The sequence below is a fragment of the Zosterops lateralis genome, assembly GCF_965231275.1.
Source record: "Zosterops lateralis genome assembly, chromosome: 29".
Classification (NCBI taxonomy): Eukaryota; Metazoa; Chordata; class Aves; order Passeriformes; family Zosteropidae; genus Zosterops; species Zosterops lateralis.
The window spans coordinates 2,974,614-3,000,426 of record NC_139789.1 but is presented as its reverse complement, the minus strand read 5'-3'; the positions used below and the strand labels follow the sequence as shown (position 1 = coordinate 3,000,426).

Sequence of the window (25,813 nt, the reverse complement as noted above, 5' to 3'; positions counted from 1 at the left end):
TTTGTGCCATCCCTGCCCAAGGTTCGATGTGGCAGCCCCTGGGCCATGGCAGGGCTGTGCCACAGCTCACAGGGGCAACTGCAGCACAGCCCAGAGCAGTAAGATGCTGGCTCCATCCCTGCCCAGCTCCCAGGGCTGTTGTCCCCCTGTCCCTGCCCAGCCAAACCAAAGGCACAAGTGGTGCTTTGTGCTGCAGCCCAGAGTGGGGTCAGACAGGACCCATAATCCTCATAAAGGAAATTAAACCATGCATTGATTTTTCACCAGGACGGCGCAGGGCCGGGGCTGTGAAAGCCTTGCATAACCCATTTACACGGCCCAGAGCCACGCTGCCCTCGCTGTGATGGCACAGCAAGGCCCAGGCACTGGCAGGAGGGACCCAGCCAGCACAGCACCAGGGAGCCAGCACTGCCCCCAGACCTGCCACCACCTCTCTGGGCACAGGGTGGCCACCACAGCCACACTCCCCCTTTGTCCCATCCCAGGCAGGGCAAGGTTCAGTCATGCGCCCAGACTGAAGCAGGCAGGGGCACCTTAGGCCAGCTGGGAGCACAGGGAGGCTTCTCTTCAGCCCATGGGCTCTGCTGCCTCCCTCCAGGGGCAGGAATGCTGGCAGAGGCCCCTGCCAGCAGAGAAGGGACTCCGCACCAGATCATGTCCTGGCCCCAGTGCTCTGTGCACAAATGTCTCACACCTTTGCTCTAATGCTAAAGAGCAGGAAGAAAACAAACCAACCCAGAAAACCTGCTCAGAGAAGTGTGAGACACAGGAAGAGCAGGGTCTGTGAGGGCTCCTCAAGGCTGGGGCTGATCCTTGACCCCACAGGCACAAGACCTGAGAAACTCTGGAGCAGGGCAGGGGGAGACTCTCCCAAACAGGCAAGTGTGCCCTGGGGCCCCAGGCTCCTGCAGGCTCTGCAGAGCAGGGAACACCCCTCCCTCCCTCTCCCTGAAGGCTTTTACACCCGTCGAGCTGAATCTCCTCAGCAATTAGAGGGCAGCCAGAGCTGGCACCAAACCCAGACACAGCATCGTGTTCTGGAGCCAGAGGGTCAGGCGGCCCGGAGGGAAGAGACCAGAGTCCAGAGGTGGAAAAAAGAGAGAGGAATCATCTTTATTTGTGAAGTGTTAACAGATGGAACAGGTCAATGCTACCCAGCAGTAAAGGTGTTAGACTCCCCTGAGCACTTGTCTGCTCACAGGCCCCCACGTCACGCACACACTGCCATGGCTCAAGCACAAGCACACGCTGTTAAACCTTAAAACCACCCCCAGCCCCGGCTCACCCTGCCCCTCCCCACTGCAGAGACATGAACAACCCATGGAATAAGTTACAGCAATCATTTATCCAGCATCCTGGCTGCCTGTTTCAGAGTAACCAAGAACAGCTCAGCGGGAGCCAACTGGGAATCTGCCAGACAGGGACATGCCAGGAACGAGCCCTTTGCCAGGGAAAGGTGCAGCCTTGCTCCTGGTGACGCAGTGGGAAAGACACAGAACCCCTTCCTGAACCCTCTGGTCAGATCAGGTTGTCTCCCAACGGCCACCAAAGCAGCTCCTCCCTCACCCCCACAAGCAGGTGGGACACAGCTGCACTCCCACCCCCCCTCCCCACTCTGTACCAACATAAAATAATCTAGGACAGAGACAGCCAGAGACCTAGACTACCAGGAACAAAGGATTTACATTTACAGGTAGAAAAACCCTCCCACGACTCTTCTTTAAAAAAAAAAAAAAAAAAAAAAAGGTGTATTTTATATTCTACAACTTAAGTTTCCTTAGAAAGTGAAGTAACTGAATCGCAAGGACGCACTAGAATATTCCATGGTGCTATTTTAACAAAAAAATTAAAAGAAAACAAAATTGTCCAGACAACTTCTCCATCTTCTCATCACCTGGCAGGAGAGAAAGAAAAGCCAGTTAGATAAACCCTGTTGCACCAGTACAGCTGCACAGGGCTGGAAGGGGCTGGTGGAGCCCATGCTGGGCCAGAAGAGCCTCTGGTTTCTCCCAGAGACCCTGAGCAGACTGAGATGCTGCAGCTCTTGCTCCAGGCTCTGTCCTGGCACTCACCTGGCCCTGCTCTTAGTTTGCATTTCTCTGGCGGACGTTCTTGTCCTTGTGGTTTGTGGCATTGCTCTTCCTGGAAAGGGAGAAGGGGTATGAGGAAAGGGAGAGCAGAAAGTTCCCCCTCCCACCCCATGCCCATTAATGTAATTCAGGTCCAAGCAGAGGGTGCAGGAGATCAAATCCCAGAGCAGGGTCAGACACCAGTGCCACCCCAGGTGTGTGTGGTTTACACGTGGGGACATTAAATAAACTATGGGGGGGACATCTCCCCCCACTGAGTATTATCCCACACCAGCCAGCTTTTATCTTTGCATAAAGCTTTTATCTTTTGAGCAGATTCCCTGGCTGGATGAGATCTACCAGTTCAAATCTGCCTAAATAGGAAGAGGAAAGGTACTCACAGTGGTGCAGAGCCTCCATCATCATCTTCACATTCAGGACAGCACAGAAAGAGAAAACAAGAAACAAACAGTCAGGGAAGAAGACATCCAAAGTGACCTCTGCCTCCCGTTAAAGCAGTGGGAACTGCACTCCAGGCAGCCATTCCACCACCACTTAAATCTGGGGAGGGTAGAGCTCCTGGGGTGCCCTGATCCATCCCCTGTGCTCGCCCCCACAGCACCAGGACTTGGGATGGCTCCCAGATCCCAGCACACTCACAGCAGGTAAAGGGGAAGCCAAACAGGATGTTCCAGGAATGAGGACTTTAAGCAGCAGCAGCAGGAAGCCCTTCTCCCTCCCCACACGTTGTGCTATCAAAACAAACACTGCACACCACGTTCTGAGCAGCACAGCTAAGGAAACACCTCTACCAACGTGTGCCAAGCCCTGCAGCCTTTCACCAGCTCTCTGAGATCTCCCACCTCCCAACAGGAGGCTCCCAGTTGTCTCCTTTGCTCCCCATCATCTTTTCTCCAGCCCTGAGCCCTATGCTCCAGGCACTGGGGCTGCCCTGGGCACCAGGATCTGTTCAGGGCTGGTGAGAGGACGGAGGCAGACACAGCTGGAACTACCTTGTACTTACCATGTGAGGTGGCACCCAGCAGCAGAGAAAGGAAGAGTGGATAGGTAACACCAGCAAGGATATCACCCCAAAGACAGGCCAGACTGTCCCCAGCCCATCCCAGGTGACAGGAGTGTCCAGTTCACAGGAAGCACTGGGGGGAACTGGCTCAGACAGGCCTCACTGTCACCTTTTGGGAGGGGCAAAGCTACAGAGACTTTGGGGCAGAAAGAACCACTTTATACCAGGGAAGTGTAAAGCCATGTGTGTTTACTGCAGGGGTGTGATGCTGTATCCTCATCCATGAGCACTTGGGAACTTGAGCTCCCCTTGCCAAAGAGCACCAGGACATTTCAGCACATTGACCTGTCTGTTAAATCATCTGCTACAGCTCTGACAGGTCAGCACCCCACAGACCTGGACTGATGCCATCACAAAGCAGATCAGACAGTGTTTTTGCGGGGAGATGCAGCTACAACATCTTTAAGACAGCACCTGCCTTCCAGCCAGGGGTGTCAGAGGGCAAAACACCTGCTTGTGAAACTGCCTCGAGTGTAACTCCAAGCCCAGCAATCAGGGGAGGGATCTGACCTTTAGCCCCTCTGCTGCACCTCTCCTGAGCCTGCTCCTCGCAGGGGGCCAGGGGCCCTGCAGGATCCCAGGCAGGAAGGATGCAGAGCATTCACACTGCATTGTTAACAGCATCAGATAAAGGAGGCCTTGAGCTGACACAATGCAGATCCTCACCGATAAGGAAAGGGAGGAGCTGGTGCTTCCAGAACAGATTAAAGATAATACTGGGTCTTTGAGATCCAGGATGTGTGGATCTGATGACCCAAAACATCCTGAACTGAACACAAGTTAAGCTAAACCCGGTCTTTGCGGCACCACAAAATCTCTAATATTTAATTTACAAACCACTTCATCCAAAGTGGGAGCTGCCAGAGCAAACCCAGCCCTGCAGACACTCAAGGAAGGCACTTCAGCAAAGAGCAGAGGAACGGGTGAGACAAAGGGTCAGGCTGACCTGCACAGAGTCCTCTCTTGCTCCAGATCTCACTGCAGGACTGTCACAAACAGTGCAATTACAGGCAGCTTCACGGCTGAAGTGGCATGGTACAGACTGATTTCTCAAGCACCCCGAGTTCTCAAACCACCCCTCCTCTGAGGAAAGGGCCTCAGAACTCCCTACAAGCCCATCTGCACCCTGCAAGCTGCAGATCATTTCATCTCCCCGGACAGATCCAAACCCAGGTGGCCTCTTACCGTCAGGAACCTCATCTGGCTTCCTCCTCTTCTCGTAGATGAAGATGATGGTGACAAGAACAAGGACTTCTGCCACGATGCCCAGGAAGGGCCAGAGCGCTGCCAGGCGGCTGCGGACGCGCAGGTTCACCGTGGCTTCCCCGGTGCCGAAGGAGTTGGTGCCATTGCAGTAATAGTCGCCTGTGTCCTGCTCAATATCCAGTTTAAGGATGCGTAGCTCTGTCTTGTTGCCACTGGACTTGATGATGTATCGCCCAGAGGCGTTCTCCAGGGCCTGGAGGGAAGAGGAGGAACAGGGATCTCATGGCAGTGCTGACTGCCTGCCACAGAAATCCCCCTTCTGGGGAGCACTGAGCTTTGAAACAATTCTGGTGGCACAAGGACTGGGCAGCAGGGGAGAAGGAGCAAACCGCAGCACTTACCCCGTGACCAGTTTTGGACCAGGACCAAGTGGTGACAGCAGGGAAAGAGGGATTCTTGCAGACCAGCACACCTGTGTCCCCCTCATTCCCATGCTCAGACTTCTTGTATGCTGTCACCTGAGGGGCAACTAGGCAAGGGGAAAGAAAACAAAAACATGAACATCTCACTACAGATATCACATAAATTTGCACTTCCTGCAGCCCACATCACCAAAATCAGCTACCCCAAAACCTCAGTCAGGCCGTTCCTCTCAGTAGTTTGGCATTTTCAAAGAGGAAAGTGCATCAAGCTGCTTCAGGAAAGGCTCAAACAGATTTGTCCAGGAGGTATTATCCCTCTATCCATTATTCCTGTGGGAACATGCCCACAGAAGGCTGGTTTAATGCAGGATCTCAGGGCTGGCCCTGCAGACACTGCAATGGCCTGATAACGGCGCTGCCTCTCAGAGAGCAGAGCCCTGCAGCCACACGAGGGCTGTGAGCAGCTTTTCAACCAGCTCAAAAGACACCCCAGCAAATCACCCAGGAGGTCACAGCTTCCCCACACCCCTCCTCAGAGCCCAGGAGCAAACAGATGAAATTACCAGAGATATTCACTTGTCCTCTTATCTGCGGGTTGGCTTCGAAGACACACTCGTAGACACCAGAGTGCTCCTCCCTCGTCCCATCAATTCTACCAAAAACAGGATTCAGGTAAGCACCCAGCACAACTTATCCAGAGACACTGACCTCCAGACTCAGGGAACTAGACACCCAAAAGCATCAGTGTCCTCCTCCACAGCAAATTTCCCTCATTTCAGCAGAGTATTTATGCTGCACTGTGTACCTACAGCAACCCAACTCTCCTCACACACTGAGGGTGGCAGAAGAGGGTTTCATGTGCACCAAGTCTGACACGGGTCTGTCAAGTCATGATCACTGTTCCAGCTCAATGAAACACAAGGCAAAGCAGTGGCAAAGATCACCCAGGCCAGGCTGCTCCGGATTGATCCCCACATTGAGAAAAACTCTCGCATTCTCCTTCCTGTAAAGCTGCTGCAATGAGATTTAGTGGATTAGGCAGCCCTGCAACAAACATCCCATTCTGCTGCTCAGTAATACCCACTCGAGGGAAGGGGCCCACAGAGTTTGTCCCATGGCTGCCCTGGGACAAGGGGCTGTTTGTTAGTTCTGCCGTGCACGGCGCTTCCCACTTCCAAAAACCACTCAGCTGAGGAATTGAGGTCACGCGAGGGAGGCTGGGTTATAAATACTTTAATCCTTGTTCAGCTCCCTGTTGCTATGGGGAGACAGGCACGTCGGCACTGCCATACAAAGGGACATGATGCCTCCACAGCTGCTGGGTCAGAGCCAGCCAGGCCTGACTGTAATCAGAAAGGAAAGCTCACTGCACTGCCACAATAAGGCTGGTATTGACCCAGCATGGTCCATGGCCCACCACAGCTCCCCAGCTCCTCCTGGGAGAATGGCTGGATTCTGGGAAGGGACATAAAGCCCCAAGGAGAGACAACATGCACTGGAGCCTCTCACTCCATGCACAGGGAGCTGGTGGCCTGCCCAGAGCAGGGTTCCTGCAAAGCTCTGGAACACTGAATAACCAGAGTCCAGCTGAACACCTGCTTAAAATCAGGAAATCTCTTTCTAAGAGGATATTTGTGGCACAAAACTGCCCCTTCCTCCTCCTTCTTGCTCTCTTCCTCCCCACAAAGTAGAATGTTGGGCCTTACCAAAACTCTTGTTAAACTAATCTTATGCTCCACAGTCCCAAAGCCCCACCCCATCAGCAGGGCTGCAAGAACTCAGCCCTGGTTCCAGCTGACAACAAACACCAGCTGCTTTCTGGGAACAAAACCTGCCCGTGCTCAGGTTCTGACCTTGCCCTGATACTCACTCGTAGGTGGTGAAAGTATCTGTTTTCTTGTCCTCCTCCAGGACCTTGTCCTTGTGAATCCACTGGTGGCCCGTGATGCTGAGGTGTGGTGCAGAGATGTTACAGCTGAGGATCAGCTTGCCAGAACTCTCAGCGACCTGAGCAGTAATTTCTGGACCTGCATTCATAAAGAATTGGATTCAAGTTAACCTGGGGTATGGCAGAGCTGACGTGGCGCCCAAGAACCTGCAACACAAACCCCACAGTTCCTTGTCTTTATTCCCAGCTTCCACTTACCTTCACACAGTTCCCTACCAGACCTGACCGTGCCAGCACCAGGTGACCAGGCCTGAGTGGACCTGGGGTGGCCATGCTGGCCCTGCAGCTGTTCCCCCCACAAGCAGGATGGCTGCTGTGTCCTGCATCACTCAAATCTCCGCTGTCCCTACCACGGGTGCAGCCCCAGCAGAGCCCAGTGCTCAATAAGCAATGGAAAAGGTCACTCTGAAGGGCAGAGCACGGCTCTCTGCTGCTGTGAGCCACCACAGCGCTCATGTGTCAACACCTCCCAACACCTGAGCAGCTTCAGACACCTCCAGGTAGCACAGAGGGCAGGCAGGACCCTCTGTGGTGATGGGGAACAGACAAGATCATGTGGCAGCAATACGTGCGTCACCTGAGGCAGCCCAAAGGGTTCAGTTAGAACAACTCCAGGGAGAACACAGAGCTGTGACTCTGAGAGGTCCTGGACCTCGATGTGCCAGGCAGCAGTAAATTATGCAACCTAAGATGACTCAGGCCTTTCTACTTGTAGGAGGCTGTCTGAGAAGGCAGCTGCCATCAGCAGCACCACTGCACAGCCCCACTGTGGTCCCTACCCTCCCATCCCATCTCCATCCCTCAGAAGGACCCAGGGTCCTTTTGCTTTTCCTCCTATCCAAACTCCACTGGAAGAAGGGTTCTGCTGGAGTTCTGTACACCACAGCACATTTCTGCTGAAAAAGGCAACTCTCCTAACTCCAGCACTCATGGGGAGACCTTAGCAGGGCTTTAATCTCCCTCCCAAGGTTTCTATCAGTGGAAGCAGCCTGGGCGCCCCGGCGTTCGCCTGCCCGCTCTGCGAGAGGGAACCCGGCCACGTCCACAGGACAAGCAACAACATCACACTCAAGTGTCACACAGACACGGCCATTTCAAAAACGGTTGCAATCTCAGACCTCAAAAGCAAGATTTTGTTTTTTCCCCCAACAGTCTGGGTCACCAGCACGGAAGCGAGCTCAAAGCAGGGCTGCTGGAAGGAGTGGGAGCTGTACGAGCCGCAGGGAAGGGCCGCTGGTCAGTGGTGGTTAGGGCAGAGTCGACCACAGAATCAAGGCTCAATTCTGCAGCCAGCACCAGGGCTCGGAGGCTCTCGGGAATAAGCGGAAGGTTCCAGGTTCTTTGGCTCCGGAAAAGGCGCGGGATTTGCCGGAGGGCGAATTGGTTGGGAAGCCACAACCCTTTTTGAGCAGGGCCATATTCCGGGTCAAGTCACAGGTGGTGGGGAGATCGACAGAGGGTGGGAGTCTCTCAGTTCTACAGCTGGGGTGGGAAGGTGGGGGGAGCTTTTGGGAGCCACAGGACACAGGTGCAGGGGTGAGCATGGCAGGAGACTCAAAGACACCGGTGTCCGAGCAAGTGCCAAGGCCTCGGTGTGGCCACTCACGTTCGATGACAAAAACGTTCGCCTGGGAACGGATCCACTTGACTTTGGGGCTCTTCGACAAGTGGTTGCGGTCGGGGTCGTTGCTGGCCCGGCACTCGTACATGCCCGAGTCGTCGCCCGTGAGGTTGGCAATGGAGATGGTGCTGGTAGAGTGCAGGTTGTAGGTGGCGTTGATTTTGACACGGTCCTGCCGTGCGCCATCCCAGAGCTGAGCATAGGTCTCATTGGGGTCGTTGCCCTCAAACCACCACTGGATCTCAGGGATGGGATTGCCAATCGCCTCGCAGTACAACTCCACGCTGTCCTGAGTCAGTCTCTTTTGAGACAGCGGTGACTTTATAAAACCAGCTATGAGTTGAAGAGGTATTAGTGCAAAGTGTTAGTGCAAAGCAAGAATTCACCTTCACAAGCAAAAAGTAACTCTCGGCAACTGAGAAGAGGCTGCACACTGTCTCCTGATCAGCACACTCTTCCCTCCCTCCTCTCCACACTCTAAACTCTGCCTGGCTCAGACAGGGCTGCTCGCTTGCATTTTTTATCTCCTGCGGCTCCGCTGCAAAACCAACCTGCTGCAAAACCAACCTACGTGACTCAGTGTGTGCCACCATCCAAACTGGATGCCCCAGGCATCAACCACCTGCTGTGAGGGACAGCCCAAGGCCCTGTCTGGCCCCCAGTGCTTGCAGCTCAGGATGAAAACCCTACATTTGTGTTTCAATGGCTTATGCAGCCTCCACATTCCCCAGCCTGTGCTCTAGCAAGGTGCTGCAGGGGTCACATCACCATGGAAGGCAGGGGACAGTGAGGCAGCGGGACCCTGACTGAGCCACCTCCCAGCCACTTTGATTAAGACAACTGCAATAGGAAAAGGGCTTCACTGTACCCCTGTGGCCCCAGGAGGAACGTGTCTGTTCCCCCTCAGTGCACAGCCCCAGGCTGCCTGGCTGTAATTCAGAGCTGGCTGGGGCCCAGGCCCCCCCTCACTGTGCCATGGCACAGCCACATGCACTGGCCCCTGGCCTGCCCACACCCTTGTTCCATCCCTCAGCCCCTCAAAGTGCCCAGCAGGAACTCCTGAGCACAACCCCGAGGTAAGAACTTTTTTGGGGGAGAAGGAAAGTCTTGCAAGGTATCATGAGCCAGGCAAGGAAACGTGTAAATTTGTTGTCATACAAACAGTGAAATCTGGCTTTTCATCTTGGGCAAGACCAGCCTGCAGAGCTGAACTGGAAACAAACAGGCCAGAGGCACAGGCAGCAGCTGCAGGCTGGAATTTGGGTATTTTTCACTCTGCCCTTGCAGGCAGAGGCTGGAGGGTTCAGTGCTGGAATCAGGCAGTCCAAAGGTCGGTCCGTGCGCTGCAGGAAGCGGAGCTGCCAAATGCCCTTGGGCTCCAGGGCAGGCACTGGGCAGCGGCCACAGCCCCAGGAGCCCTTCCCAGGGCAGGCAGGAAGGGAGGCTCAGCAGCTCCACTTCGGGAAAAACCATCAGGCACTGGCTGAAGTCACTACGTGACTCAGCCCCAGCCAGGTTTCAGAAGAAGGAGCTGAGCTTGAGGCACATCCTTCCTGTACTAACAGGCAGCTCGCACCCCAAGAACCTTCCAGGAATTAATCTGCTCAGTTAAAAGCACTTTGTGATCATACACAACCCTCCATGGATGCACCATGATGTACAGGCACAGAGGAAGTGGGCTTAGGAGAAGTCTTTAGGGGATTTTGAAAGCCTGAAGATGTTTTAACATGAAATCCTAAGGCTGCTTGTTGTGAGAGTAGGATCAAATCAGTGCCACAAACCCAAGTTTGCTCAAACTCAAGAAAGACACAAGTTATCCTGTAAGCTAAGCTTGACTCATAAAGAAATTAATTCCATGTTTTTCAAAGGAAAAACTAGGTTTTCCTACTGAAACTTTGAAAGTCTTGAAGAATAAACATGGGTGAAAGATAAAGGACCCCCCATGGGGGGATGACCAAGGCACTCTTAGGAGAATGCAGACACTAATTTTAACCAAGGAGAGGTACCCAGAGGTGTTATGGGATGGGGGTATCACCTGGGTTCCACTCCCAAAACCTGCGTGCCAGAAGAGGTTTTTCCACACCACAAACCTGTGATCAAACACTTCCAACCCCTGACAAACCCTGGAACTGCCCACAGCACTTGTACCAGCCCGTCTGCTCCAACTGCAGCCCGAATTAAAGCGGGAGCTGGTAAAGATCAAGGGTTTTACAGCTACAAGGTGATTACCATACGCTGACAAAATAAGCTGTGCAAGGTTATTTGCTCAGAGTTAGAGGGTACCTCGTGCAGTTTAAACAGGTTAAAAGGCTCCAGCAAGCAGCAGCAGCAGCGAGTACCATTTGAATTCCCGTGGGATTAATGTCCTCCCTGTCCCCAGCAGAAAGCTGAGAGCAGGAAATCCCAACCCTGGGCTCTCTGGGCTGGGGAAGGCGCCTGTCGAGCCCGAGGCACGGGAGCAGGGCCAGCACCAGCACATTGGGATCGATCAGGGCTGCTGCCACATTTTCCAGAGGGTGACGGGCTGTGAGTGGGGCTCAGGTCCCAAAACCCAGAGGCTCCTCACAGGGCTGAGGCAGATGCCTCCCCGGGCACAGTGTGGTATCTGAGCCAGCGGGACAGCGGGGAAGGCAGAGAGACCAGATAACGTTCTCCAGAGTCACCTTCAAACTAAAAACAACCTCTCCCCCCCCACAGAGGGAGGAGTCCTGGGGGTGTCAACAGCAGTGGGACGTGCTCAGGGTGGCTGAGCCTGGTCGAGCCCTGCTGTCCCATGGGGTACACGTTCCTGCCTGGTGGGATCTTTGTTTCTTGGTTTGGGAAGGGGAGAGGTGAGAATCTAATACTTTTTGCCACCTAAAATAGCGATAAAATCTGGCCTTAAGCTTTGCACAGCCAGGTCAAACTCAGAGTCCCTCCCCACGAGGGCACAGAGTCCAGGCACACACCGACCTCTGCTCCAGGGATGGAGGGTGAACTGCTACCCAGTTTTTGCCCCATAAAGCCAAACCTAAACACTGGTGAGAGGCCAAACCCCATTTCTCAGGCCCCACTCTGCTCCCGCAAGGCACGGGCACAGCTCCACACCAAGCCCAGGCATGGCCAGGCAGGACAGGGGCATTACACAACTGATGGGCCAGCTCAGGGCTTCTCAGACCCGGGATAGGAACTGCCTCCTCCACATCCCAGGGGTGCAGGGTGCTGGCAGAGAGCCCCAGGGGCACAGAGGGAGCAGTTCACAGCCAACCTGGGCAGCTGCAGGTGATGAGTGTGAGGTTCAGACGGAGGCTCTGCCCTGCGGAACTAAAATGCAATTCTGTAGAAAGAAACTATTGGAGCACACACACTTGGGTTTTCCAGGATCCTCCCACTCTTTCGCCTTCGCTCTCAGGGTTTGGTTTTACTACGCTGAACTAAGCGCCAAACAGGCTACAGATCGCTCGATATTCAAAACAGCAAACAGCCAGGACCAGCCGCTTGCCACCGGCGACCAAACCGAGCCTCTTCAGCCTGCACCTCGGGCTCGAGGGCCGACACAGAGGCTGCGGATCCTGCGGGGAGAACGGGGCCGGGTTTGCCATCAGAACCTGAGCCCTCCAGAACCTGAGCAGATGAAAGGTGGGGCCGGAGCCCGAGGCAGAACCCAGCCCGGGGTCAGAGCACCAGGAGAGGGCAGAGCCCCAGGAGAGGGCAGAGCCCGCCCAGCCCTGCAGGAAGAGCTCCCAGCGCCATCCCGGGGGTGCCGGTGCCGCTCCCGCCCCGGGGATTATCCCCAACATCTTTAGGGTTTAAAGCTCAGGGACCCGCTGCTGCTCCGCAGCCGCAGAAACCTGAGAAGCGGCTGCGGGGAACAAACTCCTCGGTTTTCCTAAGGAGAAAACAGCCCCGCGCGGCTGAAGGCACCGCCGGGCTCCGGTAAAGGGATGAGCGGGCGCGCCGGGGCATCCTCCGCCCGAGCCCCGGGACTGCCCGAGGGCAGAGCGGAGCCCGGCCCGGCCCGGCCATGCCCCGAGAGCCCCAGGGCGCCTCCGTTCCCCCGGCCCGGCCCCGCCCGCCGCGGACGTGCCCCGCCGCAGGCGCCCGCACCGCCGCTCCTCCCCCCGCGCCCGCCGCTGCCGGACCCGGCCCGGAGCCCACCCGCGGGGCCGGGATCCCGCCAAGGCCCCTCGGAGCCCCCGCAGGACATCCCTCCGTCCAGCCCCCCACGGAGCCCCCCAGTGGGCCCCGCGAACGCCCCGCCAACCCGGGCCGCCCGAATGGAGCCCCCCCGGCCCGGAGCCATCCCGGCCCGCCCCGGCCCGGTCCGTACTTGTCCCCGCGGCGCCGGCGGCCATCGAGCACAGGACGAGCAGCGCCAGGACCGCGCGCGTTCCCGCCGCGCCCGCCGCCATCTCCGCACGCGCCCCCGCCGCGCCGCGCGCGCGCTATAACCGCGACCGGGGGCACCGGGGGGAGGTGGTGCCAGAGCGGGAACCGCCCCCTCGCGCCTCCGGCCGGCCAATCGCGCGGCGCTGCGCCCCTCAGGCCCCGCCCACTCACCCCGGTACAGCCAATCAGAGAGAAGATCCTTCTCATCTCTCTTGGCCCCGGGGCAGAGCCGGTTCGGGCCGGTCCCGCCGAGGCCACGCCCACCGTCCGGGGCAGCCAATGGGGGCGCGCGTTGTGGGCGGGGCTGAGGGTCCCGGGGAGGCCCCGGTGCCGCCGCTGCCCCCGGCGGGTTCGAGACCGCAGAGAGACCGAGGGGGGAGGGGGGGCGGCAAACAGGTCTGCACGTGTTCGGCCCTGCCGAGCCGGGGCACGCACGGACCGGGGAGCACCGAGGCCCACACGCCCCCCAAGCCATGTGGCTGCTCGGGGCGCAGCGTGGGCACAGTCACGGGGGAACCGGCAGGTGCTCGGGCAGGCGGGTTCCCGGGCAGGGCCGGAGGCACGCGGAAGTTCCCGGAGGCTCCCGGGGCCACACGGGGTGAGCCGGGGCCGCCTGCGGGTCCCCCGCACAGCGGGATGTGTGGGAAGGAAACCGGGCAGCGCTTCCCCAGCGCAGGGAGCCCGGCACAGACAATGAGTCCTGCGGACACCCGGGGCCGCTGCCAGGACAAACCACCGACCCACGCACCGGACCTGGCCCGGGCCCTTGTCCAACAGCCGCTCCGGGCCTGGCACCGCGCCCACACGGTGGTCAGGGCACGGACTTGGCCCCGGCCCTCAGCCGGACGGTGCAGCCCGTGCTGGGCTCCCAGCCCCAGCTGGGACTGCCTGATAACCCCGAGGGGCTGGGCAGGCAATAACCAACACGGCAGCCGGGGCAAAGAGGCCTCTGCAGGACAGCGGCTTTGACTCCAACTCTTCTCCATCCCAGCACTGAACTCTTGACTGAGTCAGCCATGGAACACACGGCTGGGGGTACTGGGCAGGGGGGCAGGAAAAGCCAAAACAATGGGGCCAGAGGCGCCAAACCCCACCACGCTCTCCATGGGGATCTGCCAACTCATCCCAGAGCATTTCTTCCCCACGTCCCGCCCACCCTCATCCACTGGCCCGGCTCCCCCAGCACTGGGGGAATTTCCAAATGTGGCTCCTGTAGGGCAGAAATTCGGTGGAGTATGGTGCCCATGGCACCTGCAGGCCGAGGAGCTGCTCCTGGTCTGTCCGGGTGGCCTCCAGCATCCAGCACTGGGGAGGGAACTGGCCACAAAGAGCAGCAAAGGCAGAGGGCACATGGGCATGGCCATGGTGATGGGGGTGCACAGAGCAGCCCCCAGGAAAGGAAAGGAAAGGAAAGATGGGGGTGGCTGTGAACAAGCAGCCGGGGCTGCTGCTCCATCCCGCCCGGGTGACCTTGGAAGCCGTTTGCCAGGCCTGAATAAAGCGACAATAATCCTATTCACCTTTTAGCCTCATTTCCTAAGGCAATAAAGCACATGCCCTCGCCGCGTGCAGTCGCAGGTGTCACTCAAGCCCTGATCCCATTTGCACGACTCCAGCCGAGGGAAGTTTTGCTCATTACCCCTCTGACGAGCTTTGTTCAGCAGGAGCAGGAGCCCCAGGCGGGCGCTTTGCCAGGGCTGGTCCCTGCCCTGGCTCCGGGGCTGCTCACCCCATCCATCCCAACCCGAGGAGGCGCCGGCAGCGCCCGGGGCTGGGAGCTCCCTCTCCCCGCAGCCTCCCGAGCTCGCATGTCCCAGCCGGTCCCGGTCTGCGGGCTCAGGGCACACCCCAAATACGATCAGAGCAGCTGCAAGGGCCCTGGGCACCCACGGGGCGCCCGTCAGGTACCACTGAGCACGGCCAGGCACTGCCCAGGCAGGTCTGCTGCCTGCAGAGGAGGGAGAAGGCAAACACCTTCCCTTTGCTGCACTGGAGGGTTTGGCCCAGGCAGAATGTTGGCGACAGCTCCAGGGCAAGAGGCACTGAATGTTGCCCAGGAAGGGCAGAGATGCTCTCCAGACCAGAGGCAACCATGCTCAGACCCTCCTGCCCACTCTGCAGGTGGAAAGAGGGTTACTGTGAGACCCACAGCTGCCCTGCAGCCCCAGGAGAGCAGCCAGCCCATCCACCCACCGCTCCATGCCAGTCCATGTCTAACACAAATCCCTTGCAGCCTGGGCACAGACCAGGCAGAACCTCACCAATCCATCACAACCCTTCCCTGGAAGAACTTTATTAAATAGTGTCCAAAAAATACCAGAAGCAGAAATACTCAGCATGACCCTGTCCCTCCCAGCTAATTAAAAACCACAAACAGATCATCCCCATCACTCAGTGCTGGTGGCTGCTAGACAAGCTCCAGCATTACAGGCAGGAAAAGCAGAAAGGTCCTGTGGGGGCAGCCCAGATGGCTGCGGGGTGAACCCCAAAAGGTGTTGAAAGCCAAGACAGCACCCACATGCTGCCCCCCCCACCAAAGCAAGCACTCACCACCCCCACAAGCCCCCCAAATACTCCTACCCCATAGGGCTGAAGAGAAGCTGAACATCCTCAAATGAGAGGCAGCCAACACCAGGCCTTGTTGTCACTCCTCAGCCAGGCAAAGCCACCAGCACCTCAGTTTCTGTGGCTTTGTGAATGCCCTAGCATAGCTTCCCCTCTCCACCCGCCCCCCAGGAAGTTTATAAAACAGGGGGTTTATCTTTTCCTACAAAGACAAGCGATGGGATTTCCTTTGCAACAGCAGAACAGTCTCCCTGCGAGGTAGAGAGTTAATTTCAGGGCTGACAGATCCTAAATTCAAACCAGTTTGTTCTAGTTGAGGTAAAACTCAGTAGTTTGTAGTAAGTTTTGCAAAGCCAGAGGGCCATCAAGATTCCTCATTGCCGGAGTCATCCTCATCACCGTAACAGCTCTCTGCTTCCTCGTCCATCTCATCATCCTCATAATAGTCATCATAAAAGAGGTCTGAGCCCTCATCTGGGGCTGGAGTCTTGGTCTTGACACAGTACTCAGCCAGCGTGGTGGGGACCTTCACTCCATCCCGCTCAGCGTCCACCTTGGTGCCCAGCACTTGCTTCCTGGAGGGAGAGAAGTGTGGGGTGAGAACAGAGCTCTGCACCACAGCCCTGCAGAGCCCACGTCCCACAGGGTCCCAGCACAGCCAGTGCTGCCAGGCCCAGGCTCAGCACACACCTGATGATGTCTGTGTACTCCCGGTCCTTCCCTTTGCTCTCCTTCCATTTGCGGTACATCACCGAGGCGTCCACGTTGGCTGGGGAAAACGTGTTGGGCTCATTCAGCAGCGAGATCACACTCAGCAGAATGGTCCTGGCATCCATAAACACGAGCAGGTCAGAGCTGAGGTGGGTCAGCAGCACCCCAGCAGTGCCAGCAGCCCCACTCTGTCCACAGGAAAGCCTTTTGGTGTCCACAGCAAGAGAGGTCCCAGCAAAGGGGAGCAGGCCAGGACGGCAGCGCATGGGCTGTTGGGCTTACACTCATCCACACACAAGCTCTGACTGTTCTCAGCAAATCCAACAGCCTGAGAGCCTTCACCAGCCCCCTGGCACCTCCTGCAGGCTTTGGGAGCAGGGGGCTGTCCCCATCCTCCCACCTTCCCAGCCCCCCCCAGCCCTCACCGCACGTTCTGGGTGGGGTTCCAGCGCTCCGATGGCAGCTCCCCACTCTGCGGGTCATCCACGGGAGGGTGGAGGATGGAGATGCAGACATCACCTGTCTGAAAGCACAAGAGGAACAGGATTCTCAGGAGCTGCTGGCCCAGGATCTCCTCGCTCACTCTTTCCTTTGACTGAAGCCAGGTGAGGCGACCCCAGCTGTCCCTTCAGTCCCATAGGAGGGACACAAAAGTGGACAAGCACCCCATGACTGCCAGCACTGTACAGGTCAGGCTGCCTAATGCCCAGCACTCTGTGCCCCTGGTGTGGGCCCCAGGGCCAGGCACATTGCTCGCTCTGCAGCCACTCTTGGCATAGGCACAATGTCCCCAGGCATGGGAGCCATCAGGCCTGCAAAGCCTGGCTGACCTGGAACCTGCACTGGGACAGCAAAGGGCTGTCGTGAGCTCGTTAGCGGCGTTCCCTGTGCCAGGCACTCATCGCCAAAGGCACCGAGTGCCCAGTGCCAAAGGCTGGCATTTGCATCCACTGCCATCACAATAGAGGCACACGTGTCCACTGACTGTCCAAGAGCCTCCTCGCTGTCCCAAGGGACCTACCTCATAGATATTGGGGTGCCACATTTTGGTTAGGAACCTGAAGGCAGGAGGAGAGTAGGGGTAGTCGATGGGAAACCGGAGACGAGCCTGCAAGGGAACGATAAGGAGACGTGAGCACCAGCCTGTGAGAAGGAAGGGACGGAAACCACAGAGCTTCTGACAGCTCAGAGAAAAAGGAACCTCTGCCAAGCCCAGCTGGGTGCCTGCTGGGACAGAGCCTCTGCAGCAGGCAGCTCTGTGGGCAGGACACTGGCCCCACAGGCAGGATGGATGATGCAGAATGCCCCCAGGGGCACCCTGTCACCTCACAGAGTGGGGTGAGCAAGGGAGCTGTGACCAGCTGTGGTGGCTGACACCTAGGCCTGTATGGGCCTCACAGACTGAATCCTGACTTGGTCTAACATAGCTGTGAGAAAGTTAACAGCTCTTCAGGAAAACAGAAGCCTGCAACGGTGAAAAAAACACTTTGTTTCCCTGCAAAAGAATTTTGCAGATTAGGACTGTTTTCTTTGCACCTGTTTCAACAATCCCAACCGTCTCAGCAAAAGAACAAAAACAATATCTCACAAACAAGCCTTTTTTGCACGTAGACACCTTGTCCAAGACTGACCAATTACTATGAGGCAACACCTTGTTACTGACCAATAAGAGACAGACACAGGAGGGTTTAAAAAAATCTGTATAGAAGGGATGTATAAAATAAAGTTTAGCTTTTTTTGCTCCTTGAAAGAGTGTGTCTCGTCCCTCTGAAACGAGGTCAACAGTGACATCCAGCAGCAGCTCCTTGCCCCCCATCCTGCCCATCCCCTCCTGTCCTGCAGGGCTCACTGGTGTTAACCCAGGGGTCTCCAGCAGGAGCTCGTGGTGTTGGCACCCAGCACAAACCCCACAGCAGCACACAGAGCCAGGCAGAGAGTCTGGGTCACCCCCCAGAGCTCCTGTCAGGGACAGACCATGGCTGTGCCACGGGAGGAAAGGCTGTTTACCCTTCAGAGCTCACGGGAAGGAAGCATCAGGTGTCTGGTGCTACGATGAAAACACCTAATCTAAAAATAGCCTGTCACTGCTGAGAAGAGACCCAGTCCAAACTGGCCGCAGCGCGCAGCTTGGGGGCTAAAAATAAAATCACATGAAGCTCAGGCTGCAGCCCAGGGCTCCAGCAGGGACACTCAGCCACCAGCAGCTCCTCCCACAGCCGCCAAACCCGCGGGGCTGAGATTGGGCAAAGAGGGGCTCACTCTCAGTCTCTGAGTGAAGCCTGAGGGGGCACAGGGACCTGCAGCACCATCCCACAGTCCTCAGAGCTGCTGCCCCAACCCACCAGCACCAGGAATCCAAGAGGATGGGGGCAGCTTCTCCCTGTGTGGCTGAACAACCTCCCAGTGACTGATTCAGCTTTCAGCTGTTTCCAAGCCTTGGGAGCAAACTTCCAGATCAAGACTCAACACGACAACTCCTCGAATGCTTCTTGCTCCCTCATTTCACGCACAAGAGAATCCAGACAGTGGATCTGTGGCACAGGAGAGGGGATGGGAAGAGGGAAAAGTGCAGTGGGGGCCTTGTTGTGTGTGTGTGGAGTGCAGGGCAGTGACACTCGGCCCCATGCTGGGCTCTGGCCAAACAGCTGAACATCACAGAATAATCCCCTTTGTTGTGTCAGAGGGGATCAGAACAAAACCAGCTGAGGCAAAGCGATGCCAAAAGGGGGCTTGGACAGCAACAACCCCACCCTGCCGTGTACAAACAGGTTGGTGTCCTCACAGGCTGGAGAAGACTCGGCCCCTCCACTCTCCTCTTATCCAGACTCACCAGCACCCTCAGTGCCAGGTTTGGAGGTTCTCAAGCACACAACAGGAGCACAAGTGGCTGAAAAGGTGAGAGTTCAGAGGGTCTTATGCCAAGGTGCCATGGGGGGAAAAAAACCACTCCACTTCAGTGAAGAGATGAAACCTGGCTTGGAAACATCAGCTTTGCCAGCCCGGGAAAACAAACACAGCTAACTCTGGGTGAGTCACCCTGTGCATCCCCGCCCTGACAGCAACAGGATGAAAACACAAGGGCTCAGTGGAGGAGGGAGGACGAGAAAGAGGAAGAAAACAGCTACCCTACGTTGCACAACACCTGAGAAGGGCACACACACATCCTGTCGAGGGGGGACTGTGCAGTCAGGCCACCAAACACCCTCTTCTACCTCAAACCCCAAACCAAGCCACAACACTCACTCCCCAGCCCAGCTTCCTGCTCCCACCCTGGGCTGTCTCTGTCCGCACTGGAGGGACCTTTGTCTCTTCCCTGCGGTCTGGGGGTGATGCCTCGGATCCCCTCCAGGGGAGGGAACATCAGGGACCTGGAGCTCTCTGTCCTGCACCCTCAGACGGGGGGACAGGGGGGTGGTAGAGGCAGAGCCCCCAAGGGAGCCGAATGCTCCTCACAAGGAAGGGGCGCTGGGTAGTTGGGCAGCAGCCACCTGAGCACCAGCTCCCTGCCAGGACCACCACAAAGCCCCAGGGACCCCCAGGTGCCCGGTGAAAGACCCAGCTCTCCCTGGCTCTCAACAAGCCGAGAGCAGCTCTGCCACGACCCTCACTCCCACCCGGGACACCCTCCCTCACCCACAGCCCCCTCAGAGGGTCTCAGCCCTTCCCAAACTCCTTCCCAAAACACGCAGCACATCCCCCGACACCGCCCGCTCTGCCTTCGCCCCCGCCCCAGCCCCATCTCCCCCCACCCCCCGAGCCTTCCCCGCTGCCCCCGCCGCTCACCTTGAAGTACCCGCCCTCGTAGTGCGTGTCCGGGGGGCCGAAGATGGCCACATCCCAGGTGTACAGGTCCCCTTCGTCCACCAGCCCGACCCGGAACCCCTCCACGGGCTCCTCCTGCAGCCCCTTCAGCTCCAGCAGCAGCGCTTTCTGCGAGCTGGGCACGGGGGGCCGCGCCATGCCGGTACCGGGGCTCTGGGGGGGAACGGTCGCTCCGGGGCGCGGGGGGTCGGCGGGACCGGGAACACGCGGGGGCCGGAGTCCCGTGAGGGGCGTGGTCAGCGCGGGTCCCGCCCCCGCGGGCGGCGCTGGCCAATCAGAGCGCGGGGCGGGCCCGGCGGTGGGCGGGGCCTCCGGCGCTCCCGGTCGCACCGGGCGATTCCTGCGGTCGGTGGCCGCCCCCGGGACCCCCCGGCACGCTGAACCCCGGCCCGGAGCGCAGCCCCAGGCCGCCCTGCGGGTGCCACACTGTGTGACAACTCACAGCACCTGGAACGGGAAAAGCGGAACGACGCCGCCTCCGGTATCCCCGGCACGCACCGCCCTTTGTGTCACATCCCGTCAGCTGGGCCTGCGTCAGGAGCCGCCACCCGCAGCCTCACCCAGGCCAGCCCCACGTCCTCCCTGCAGGGAGCGGGACATCCGCCCAACACAACATCCCGAGCCCGCGGGGATCCTCCCACCGGCTCGGCCACTCAGGTGCTGCACAGCCCTGCACCTGCTGCCAGCACTGACCCCTGAGCACGGGGCTTGCCTCAGGGATCTGGGCATTGCTGCAGTTTATTCTGGCAGTTCATGCTGCCAGGAGATAAGAAACTGGCCACTAAAAAATAATAAAAAAGCTTTAATGTCTTACAGCAAACCAAGAATTGAACAGTATAAATAATGATCAGACAAGTTTAAATAAATAATCCCCAGCCCGACACGCAGCTGGTCCTGGGAGAAGGGGATGTGTCTCATCCAGAGCCTGCCCTCCACATCCCAAACCACCTCAGCCCTCCCCAGCTGCCCCTGTGCAGCCACAGCCCAGCCCCACACTTTGTTCCTTCTGGGTCATTTGAAAGCTGCCCAGAGCAGCTCTGCAGGTCACAGCCTCCATGTCAGTCCTGGGTAACACCTAAAAGGGATCTCCCAGCACAGCTGGGCCAGAGGAGCCAGGCCTGGGAAAGGCTGCACGCAGGGACACGGAGCTGCTGGGCACCATCACAACAGGGCAGGGAGCGTGGAAACTGGGAATCTCTCGATGGACAGACCAGGGCTCTTCAGCCAGCGCCCAGCCAACGCCCCCGTGCTCACTGTCCAGCTCGGAGAGGGGCCCTGCAGGGCCGGCAGTGGCCACAGCCAGCGCTGCTCCCACCCGGCATCACTCCACGGGCTTCACTTTGGCTATGAACAGGGCGGTGGCTTTCCTCAGGAACTCCTCTCTGCTCATGGAGGAGCCCAGCTTCCTCTCCTGCAGCGCCTGGTCCATGGCCAGCGCCAGCCTGTCAGGGCCCAGCCTGGAGCCCGCCTCCAGGTAGCGGCCGGGCCGGGAGCCGTGCCCGGCGCCCAGCGCGTCCTCCAGCGCCCGCAGCACGGCCTGGCACAGCCGCGTGTCCGCCGAGCCCCCGGCGCCCAGCACGGCGAAGAGCGCGTCGGCCTTGGCCGCGAACTCCAGCAGCACGCAGCAGGTGAGGACGCCGTAGCGGAACACGTCGAACGGGACGGCCTCGTGGTCGCGGCAGCGGACGCGGCGCAGCAGCTCGGCCGCCGCCTCTGCCGGGGCCGCCCCGCGCTGGCAGATCCGCCGGAGCAGCTCGCTGTAGAGCCGCCCGTCCACGCCCGCCGCCCGCCGCCGCCCGCCGCAGCCCAGCACCTCGTAGGCCGCTCCGGCGTTGCTGTCGAAGGCCGTCCTGTCGCGACAGGGCACAGACACAGAGAGGCGGCCTCGCCCCCCGCCCCCGCCGCCCCCCGCCGCCGCTCGCCGCACCTGTGCGAGTGATGAGCCAGGCACACGTACCACAGCGCCCGGGCCAGGCGCTGCGGGGGCCCCGGGGGCTCCGCCGCCGCCTCCGCCAGCACCAGCCGCTCGAAGTACTCGGCCAGGAAGGACACAGGCTCGGCGGGCCGCGCCTCCAGCACCTTGAGCAGCGCCTCCCGCACCATGGCCGTGACGCCGGCTCGCAGCAGGAACTCCGCCGCGCTGCTCTCCGCCGGCCCGCCGCCCCCCGGCGCCGCCCGCCCCGGCTCCGGCAGCCCCGTGCCCCCCGTCGGTACCGGGGCGGCGGCCGCTCGCCGCTTCTCGTACGCCGCCATCTTGGAACGCACTTCCGCCCGGGCCGGAAGTTTCGGTGCCGCCATTTTGCACACTGGCAGCCAATCGGCGGGCAGGAAGGCAATGCGGGAACGCCGCCACTGGGCGAGGCTGAGGTCGCCATGTTGAGTGTGGGCAAAGGGGCTGCGTCACCAACGGTAACGCCACGGCGCCGCGGCCGCCATGTTTACTGAGGGCAGATGCCCCGCCCTTGGCAACCGGGTGGGCGCCTCCGACGCCGCCGGTGTCCCGGGGCCCGTGAGGGGCCGCGGGACCGGGGCCGCCCAGGCCCAAAGGACACTTGCTCAGGGCTCGAAAGGAAATAGATCTTTATTGGAGCACCGGTCCACCCGCCCGCCGAGCCCATGCTCCCCCCGGGGCTGCCTCGGACCGTCTGTGGTGACAGACGAGCGGCCCCCGTGCTCCCGCCCGCCCGCTGCTGCCGGGCCCCGAGCGCCGGGCCCAGCCCGCTGTTCGATCCAGCCCGCCGGGATCCAGTCCCGGACGCGTCCCTGGCCTCGTCGCTGGTCATTGCCCTCCAGGCTTTGCCTCCCGCGGCAGCTGCAGGCGCTGCTCCCCCTCTGCTCCCACTCCCGGCTGGCCCGGGCCGGGCGAGGCCACGACAGCCGAGGGACACAGGGACACGGCTGGAGGGCCGAGGCCATCAGCCCGCTGCTCCCACTCCTGCGACAGCTGCTACCGAGATGTGAAGCGTTTCCAAAGGCGTCGGGACACGGCAGCGGTCACGATGAGCCCCAGGAGCGACCCCGCCGTCCCCATAGCGATGACAGTGCTCGAGCTGAAGGAATCTGCAAACACAAGGAGCTGTTAGTGCAGCAAATGCCGAGGGCTGAGCGAATCTCCCCAGCACCAAGCGCGGCACGGACACGGGAGGCTGCAGCCCCACCCGGGCGATGAGGGCAGGGCAGGGCAGGGCAGGGCTCTGCAGATCACCACCACTCACTGTATAATTTCGCTCTCCTGCCCTCCTCCCGGGGGCTTTAGCCAGCTCAGTTAATAGGAGGATTTGGAGAGAATTATACCAAGGACGAGGTGAGGGATCTCAGAAGAGGCCCTTTCCCCGGGACCTTTGTTTATTCTTCGAAATTCCAGGGGGGAAAGAAGTAGAACAAAGAAAGGGGAGACAGTTTATAGCCCCCCGGTCAGGGAAGAGACAGCTGGACCGCAGCCAGTGGGGTCAAGGAAGGAAGGAAGGACGGGTCACTCTAAGTGGTAAGGGACTCCAGGGGGTCAGAAGGGAGAAACATTCCCCTAGAGAATTACAACAACTCACCATCCATGACCATCACCTCCAGGCTGGCCGCCCGGGCGCGGTGGCCGAGCAGGACGCACTGGTAGTGTCCCTGGTGCCAGGGCTGGGCGCGGTCCAGCCGCAGCGCGGAGCTGCTGCCCGCAGACTCCTCCCGGTACTGCGAGAGGGCTGCGGGGGTCCGGAGCCACCTCACCGAGGCGTTCCCGGCGCACTGAGCGCGGCACTCGATGCTCAGGGCCCTGCCCCGCGTCCCAATGGGAGGCAGAGACCAGATGTGCAGGGTGCAGGCAGGCGTTGTCCCCATAGATGGCCCTGTCCCCGCCGTGCTGGAGTCAGGGAGGGGTGTGGTGGTGGCCACAGGTGCCGGGGGGCTGCTCACGATGAAGTCCTGGGGCACAGAGGGGTCCGTGGAAAGGGGGCTGGTGACGGCAGCCAGATCCAGGGTGGTCTCAGTGTTGGGCTCCCGTGCTGTGGTGGGGTCACCTGCAGGGACACTCGGTCCTGGAGGAAGTGCTGCGGTGGCTGTGCTGGGGCTCCCCGTGGAGGTGAACACGGCTGTTGGCTGCTCCATCACAGCTGCAAACACACAGCGACCCTGGTCACAGGTGACCTCTCTGCAGCCCTAGCCTCCTCCATCCCCTGGGAACAGTGAGCAAAGGGGCACTGCCAGGAGGGACAGGTACAGGGATGGGGATGGGAGATACAGGAGTGGTGCAGAGCTATTCTGAGGAGCACAGGGCACAGAGGGTTGGCTCCAGGGGTTGGGGTACATGTGCGTTGGGGGCTCCAGCCTCTCCTGGCACTCACCCTCAGCACTTGCCACCAGAGATGCCACCCGGGTGAAGGTCTCCTCCCCGACGTTCAGTGTCACCTCACACCTGAACTCTGTGCCTTCTGCCACCTCTGCCCCTTCCACGGACAGGGTGGAAACGATGTTATACAGCTCCTCATCGGTCTCCTCAAAATCAAAGTCTGTCTTCTTCACCATCCGGTTCCCCCAGTACCAGGTGAGGAATGTCTTCTCCACAGGATACAGGTGCATGGCCGAGCACTTGAGGTTGGCGGGGTGTCCCGGGCGCAGGGTGTGGGGAGTTGCCTCCAGCCTCAGCGTGTCTGGGAGGGCTGGAAAGGAGTGGCAGCGTCAAGGGTGATTTTTGGCAGCACAGCATAGCTCGGGAGGAAAGGGGCTGCCTTGGAGATCCAGGGCTGTGCTGGGAGGCAGCGAGGGACGGGCTGGGGAGCACTCACCGTAGACTTTCAGTATGACAGTTTTCTGGTACTCCTCCCCGTGGCACTTGCCCTGGCAGAACTTCGTGCCCTCCATGGCCACGGTGGCGTGTCTGATGTGCAGGATGCTGTGGGTGGAGAAGGAGGAGATGGTCCCCAGGGCGATGTCCAGCCCGCTCCATTCCGCCTTGCCCCCTGGGCAGGCCAAGGAGCAGTTCAGCTCTGTCGAGCCTCCAAACGGCACCAGCGGCTCCCGCGGTGTCACCACCAGCCTGTCAGAGGGGCGCCCTGCGCAGGAGGAAAGTGCAGGGTCAGGGGAGGGGACAGTCACCAGCATCCCGCAGCTCCAAGGGAGTGACAGCAGCGACGTGAGACAGGGTGGCTGTCACGGCTCGGTGACAGGGAGCCGTAGGATAAAGCAAGGAGAGCAGGGCAGGGCAGCACAGTGTGTTGGGGGATTAGGGTGGCTCTTGGCCCCGTGGCACTCACCGCTGCAGCCCCACAACGAGCCGAGGAGGAGAAGGACACGAGCCGGCTCCATCACCCACAGGACAGCAGCAAGGCTGGTTTCCCCTTCTTTCCTTCCTTCCTTCCTTCCCCCCTTCCAGGGAGCGGGTGCCGCTGGCCGGGGCTGTCTCCTTCTGGCCGCCGGCTCCAACCTCAGCCCTTCTTAAGCCCGGTAGGAACCGCCCCCATGAGCATCGGCCCCAGGACCTCCACGACTTCCAGCCCAAGGGGTATTTCCAGAGGGAGGTTTCTGACTTTCTTCCAAGTTCGGCTCTTGCACAACACCCAGCCGAGGGCCAAGGCGGCAGCTCCCCCCAGCCCAGGAAAGCCCCTGTTCCAAAGGGTCCGTGTGTGGCTGCAGGGGCCCCCATCACCTCACCGGGGAGCCCTGCACAGGCACCTGCAGCCCGGGATGTGGCTCAGATCCGGGATGTGGCTCAGATCCAGCTCTATCCCTGTTTTTTGCAGGCTACAGCACTCCCCCAGAGCCCCAGGCAAACCAGCCTTTCCATGACCCCAAACAGGGACACGCAGCTGTGGAAAGGGCCCTGACAGCCCCTGCCCCAAAAGAGGAGCCTGGGCCTGTGGTCAGCCCTTTGGGGGGTGCATTTATTCCTCAAACAGAATGTTTTCAGGGATGGAAGCAGGTGATCCTGTGAGGGTCTTGGTACAGATGGAGAAAGTGTTTGTACAGAAAAAGTGTTGAACATCCTGTACTATTCAACCTCAAGGCCCTCAG

At 59.4% G+C, this 25,813-nt stretch overlaps 4 protein-coding genes across 5 annotated transcripts; all 4 read right to left on the bottom strand.

Annotated features, from left to right (window-relative positions):
• Positions 1–1,088: 1,088 nt before the first annotated feature.
• Positions 1,089–15,341, bottom strand: BSG (basigin (Ok blood group)). 2 transcript variants are annotated; one of them, XM_083879964.1, is made up of 9 exons: positions 15,299–15,341; positions 8,336–8,683; positions 6,652–6,808; positions 5,345–5,433; positions 4,761–4,888; positions 4,339–4,612; positions 2,471–2,495; positions 2,073–2,142; positions 1,089–1,894 (listed from the first exon to the last, which is right to left on the bottom strand). In XM_083879964.1, the coding sequence occupies exons 1-8, from the start codon at positions 15,324–15,326 to the stop codon at positions 2,085–2,087; spliced, it is 1,107 nt and encodes a 368-aa protein (XP_083736090.1). In that variant the 5' UTR covers positions 15,327–15,341; the 3' UTR covers positions 1,089–1,894; positions 2,073–2,084. The 2 variants fall into 2 exon arrangements, with proteins under 2 accessions (XP_083736090.1, XP_083736091.1); XM_083879965.1 differs by lacking the exons at positions 8,336–8,683; positions 15,299–15,341 and adding an exon at positions 12,660–12,784.
• Positions 15,342–15,474: 133 nt separating this feature from the next.
• CDC34 (cell division cycle 34, ubiquitin conjugating enzyme) lies at positions 15,475–20,013 on the bottom strand. Its single transcript, XM_083879969.1, has 5 exons — positions 19,778–20,013; positions 17,016–17,102; positions 16,420–16,517; positions 15,974–16,108; positions 15,475–15,858 (listed from the first exon to the last, which is right to left on the bottom strand). Exons 1-5 carry the CDS (start codon positions 19,952–19,954, stop codon positions 15,648–15,650), a joined length of 708 nt encoding a protein of 235 aa, XP_083736095.1. The 5' UTR covers positions 19,955–20,013; the 3' UTR covers positions 15,475–15,647.
• A 112-nt stretch (positions 20,014–20,125) lies between these two features.
• On the bottom strand, positions 20,126–22,075 carry TPGS1 (tubulin polyglutamylase complex subunit 1). Its single transcript, XM_083879966.1, has 2 exons — positions 21,744–22,075; positions 20,126–21,666 (listed from the first exon to the last, which is right to left on the bottom strand). The coding sequence occupies exons 1-2, from the start codon at positions 22,067–22,069 to the stop codon at positions 21,138–21,140; spliced, it is 855 nt and encodes a 284-aa protein (XP_083736092.1). The 5' UTR covers positions 22,070–22,075; the 3' UTR covers positions 20,126–21,137.
• A 581-nt stretch (positions 22,076–22,656) lies between these two features.
• MADCAM1 (mucosal vascular addressin cell adhesion molecule 1) lies at positions 22,657–25,478 on the bottom strand. Its single transcript, XM_083880210.1, has 5 exons — positions 25,057–25,478; positions 24,589–24,855; positions 24,148–24,462; positions 23,362–23,916; positions 22,657–22,876 (listed from the first exon to the last, which is right to left on the bottom strand). The coding sequence occupies exons 1-5, from the start codon at positions 25,106–25,108 to the stop codon at positions 22,764–22,766; spliced, it is 1,302 nt and encodes a 433-aa protein (XP_083736336.1). The 5' UTR covers positions 25,109–25,478; the 3' UTR covers positions 22,657–22,763.
• Positions 25,479–25,813: the final 335 nt, after the last annotated feature.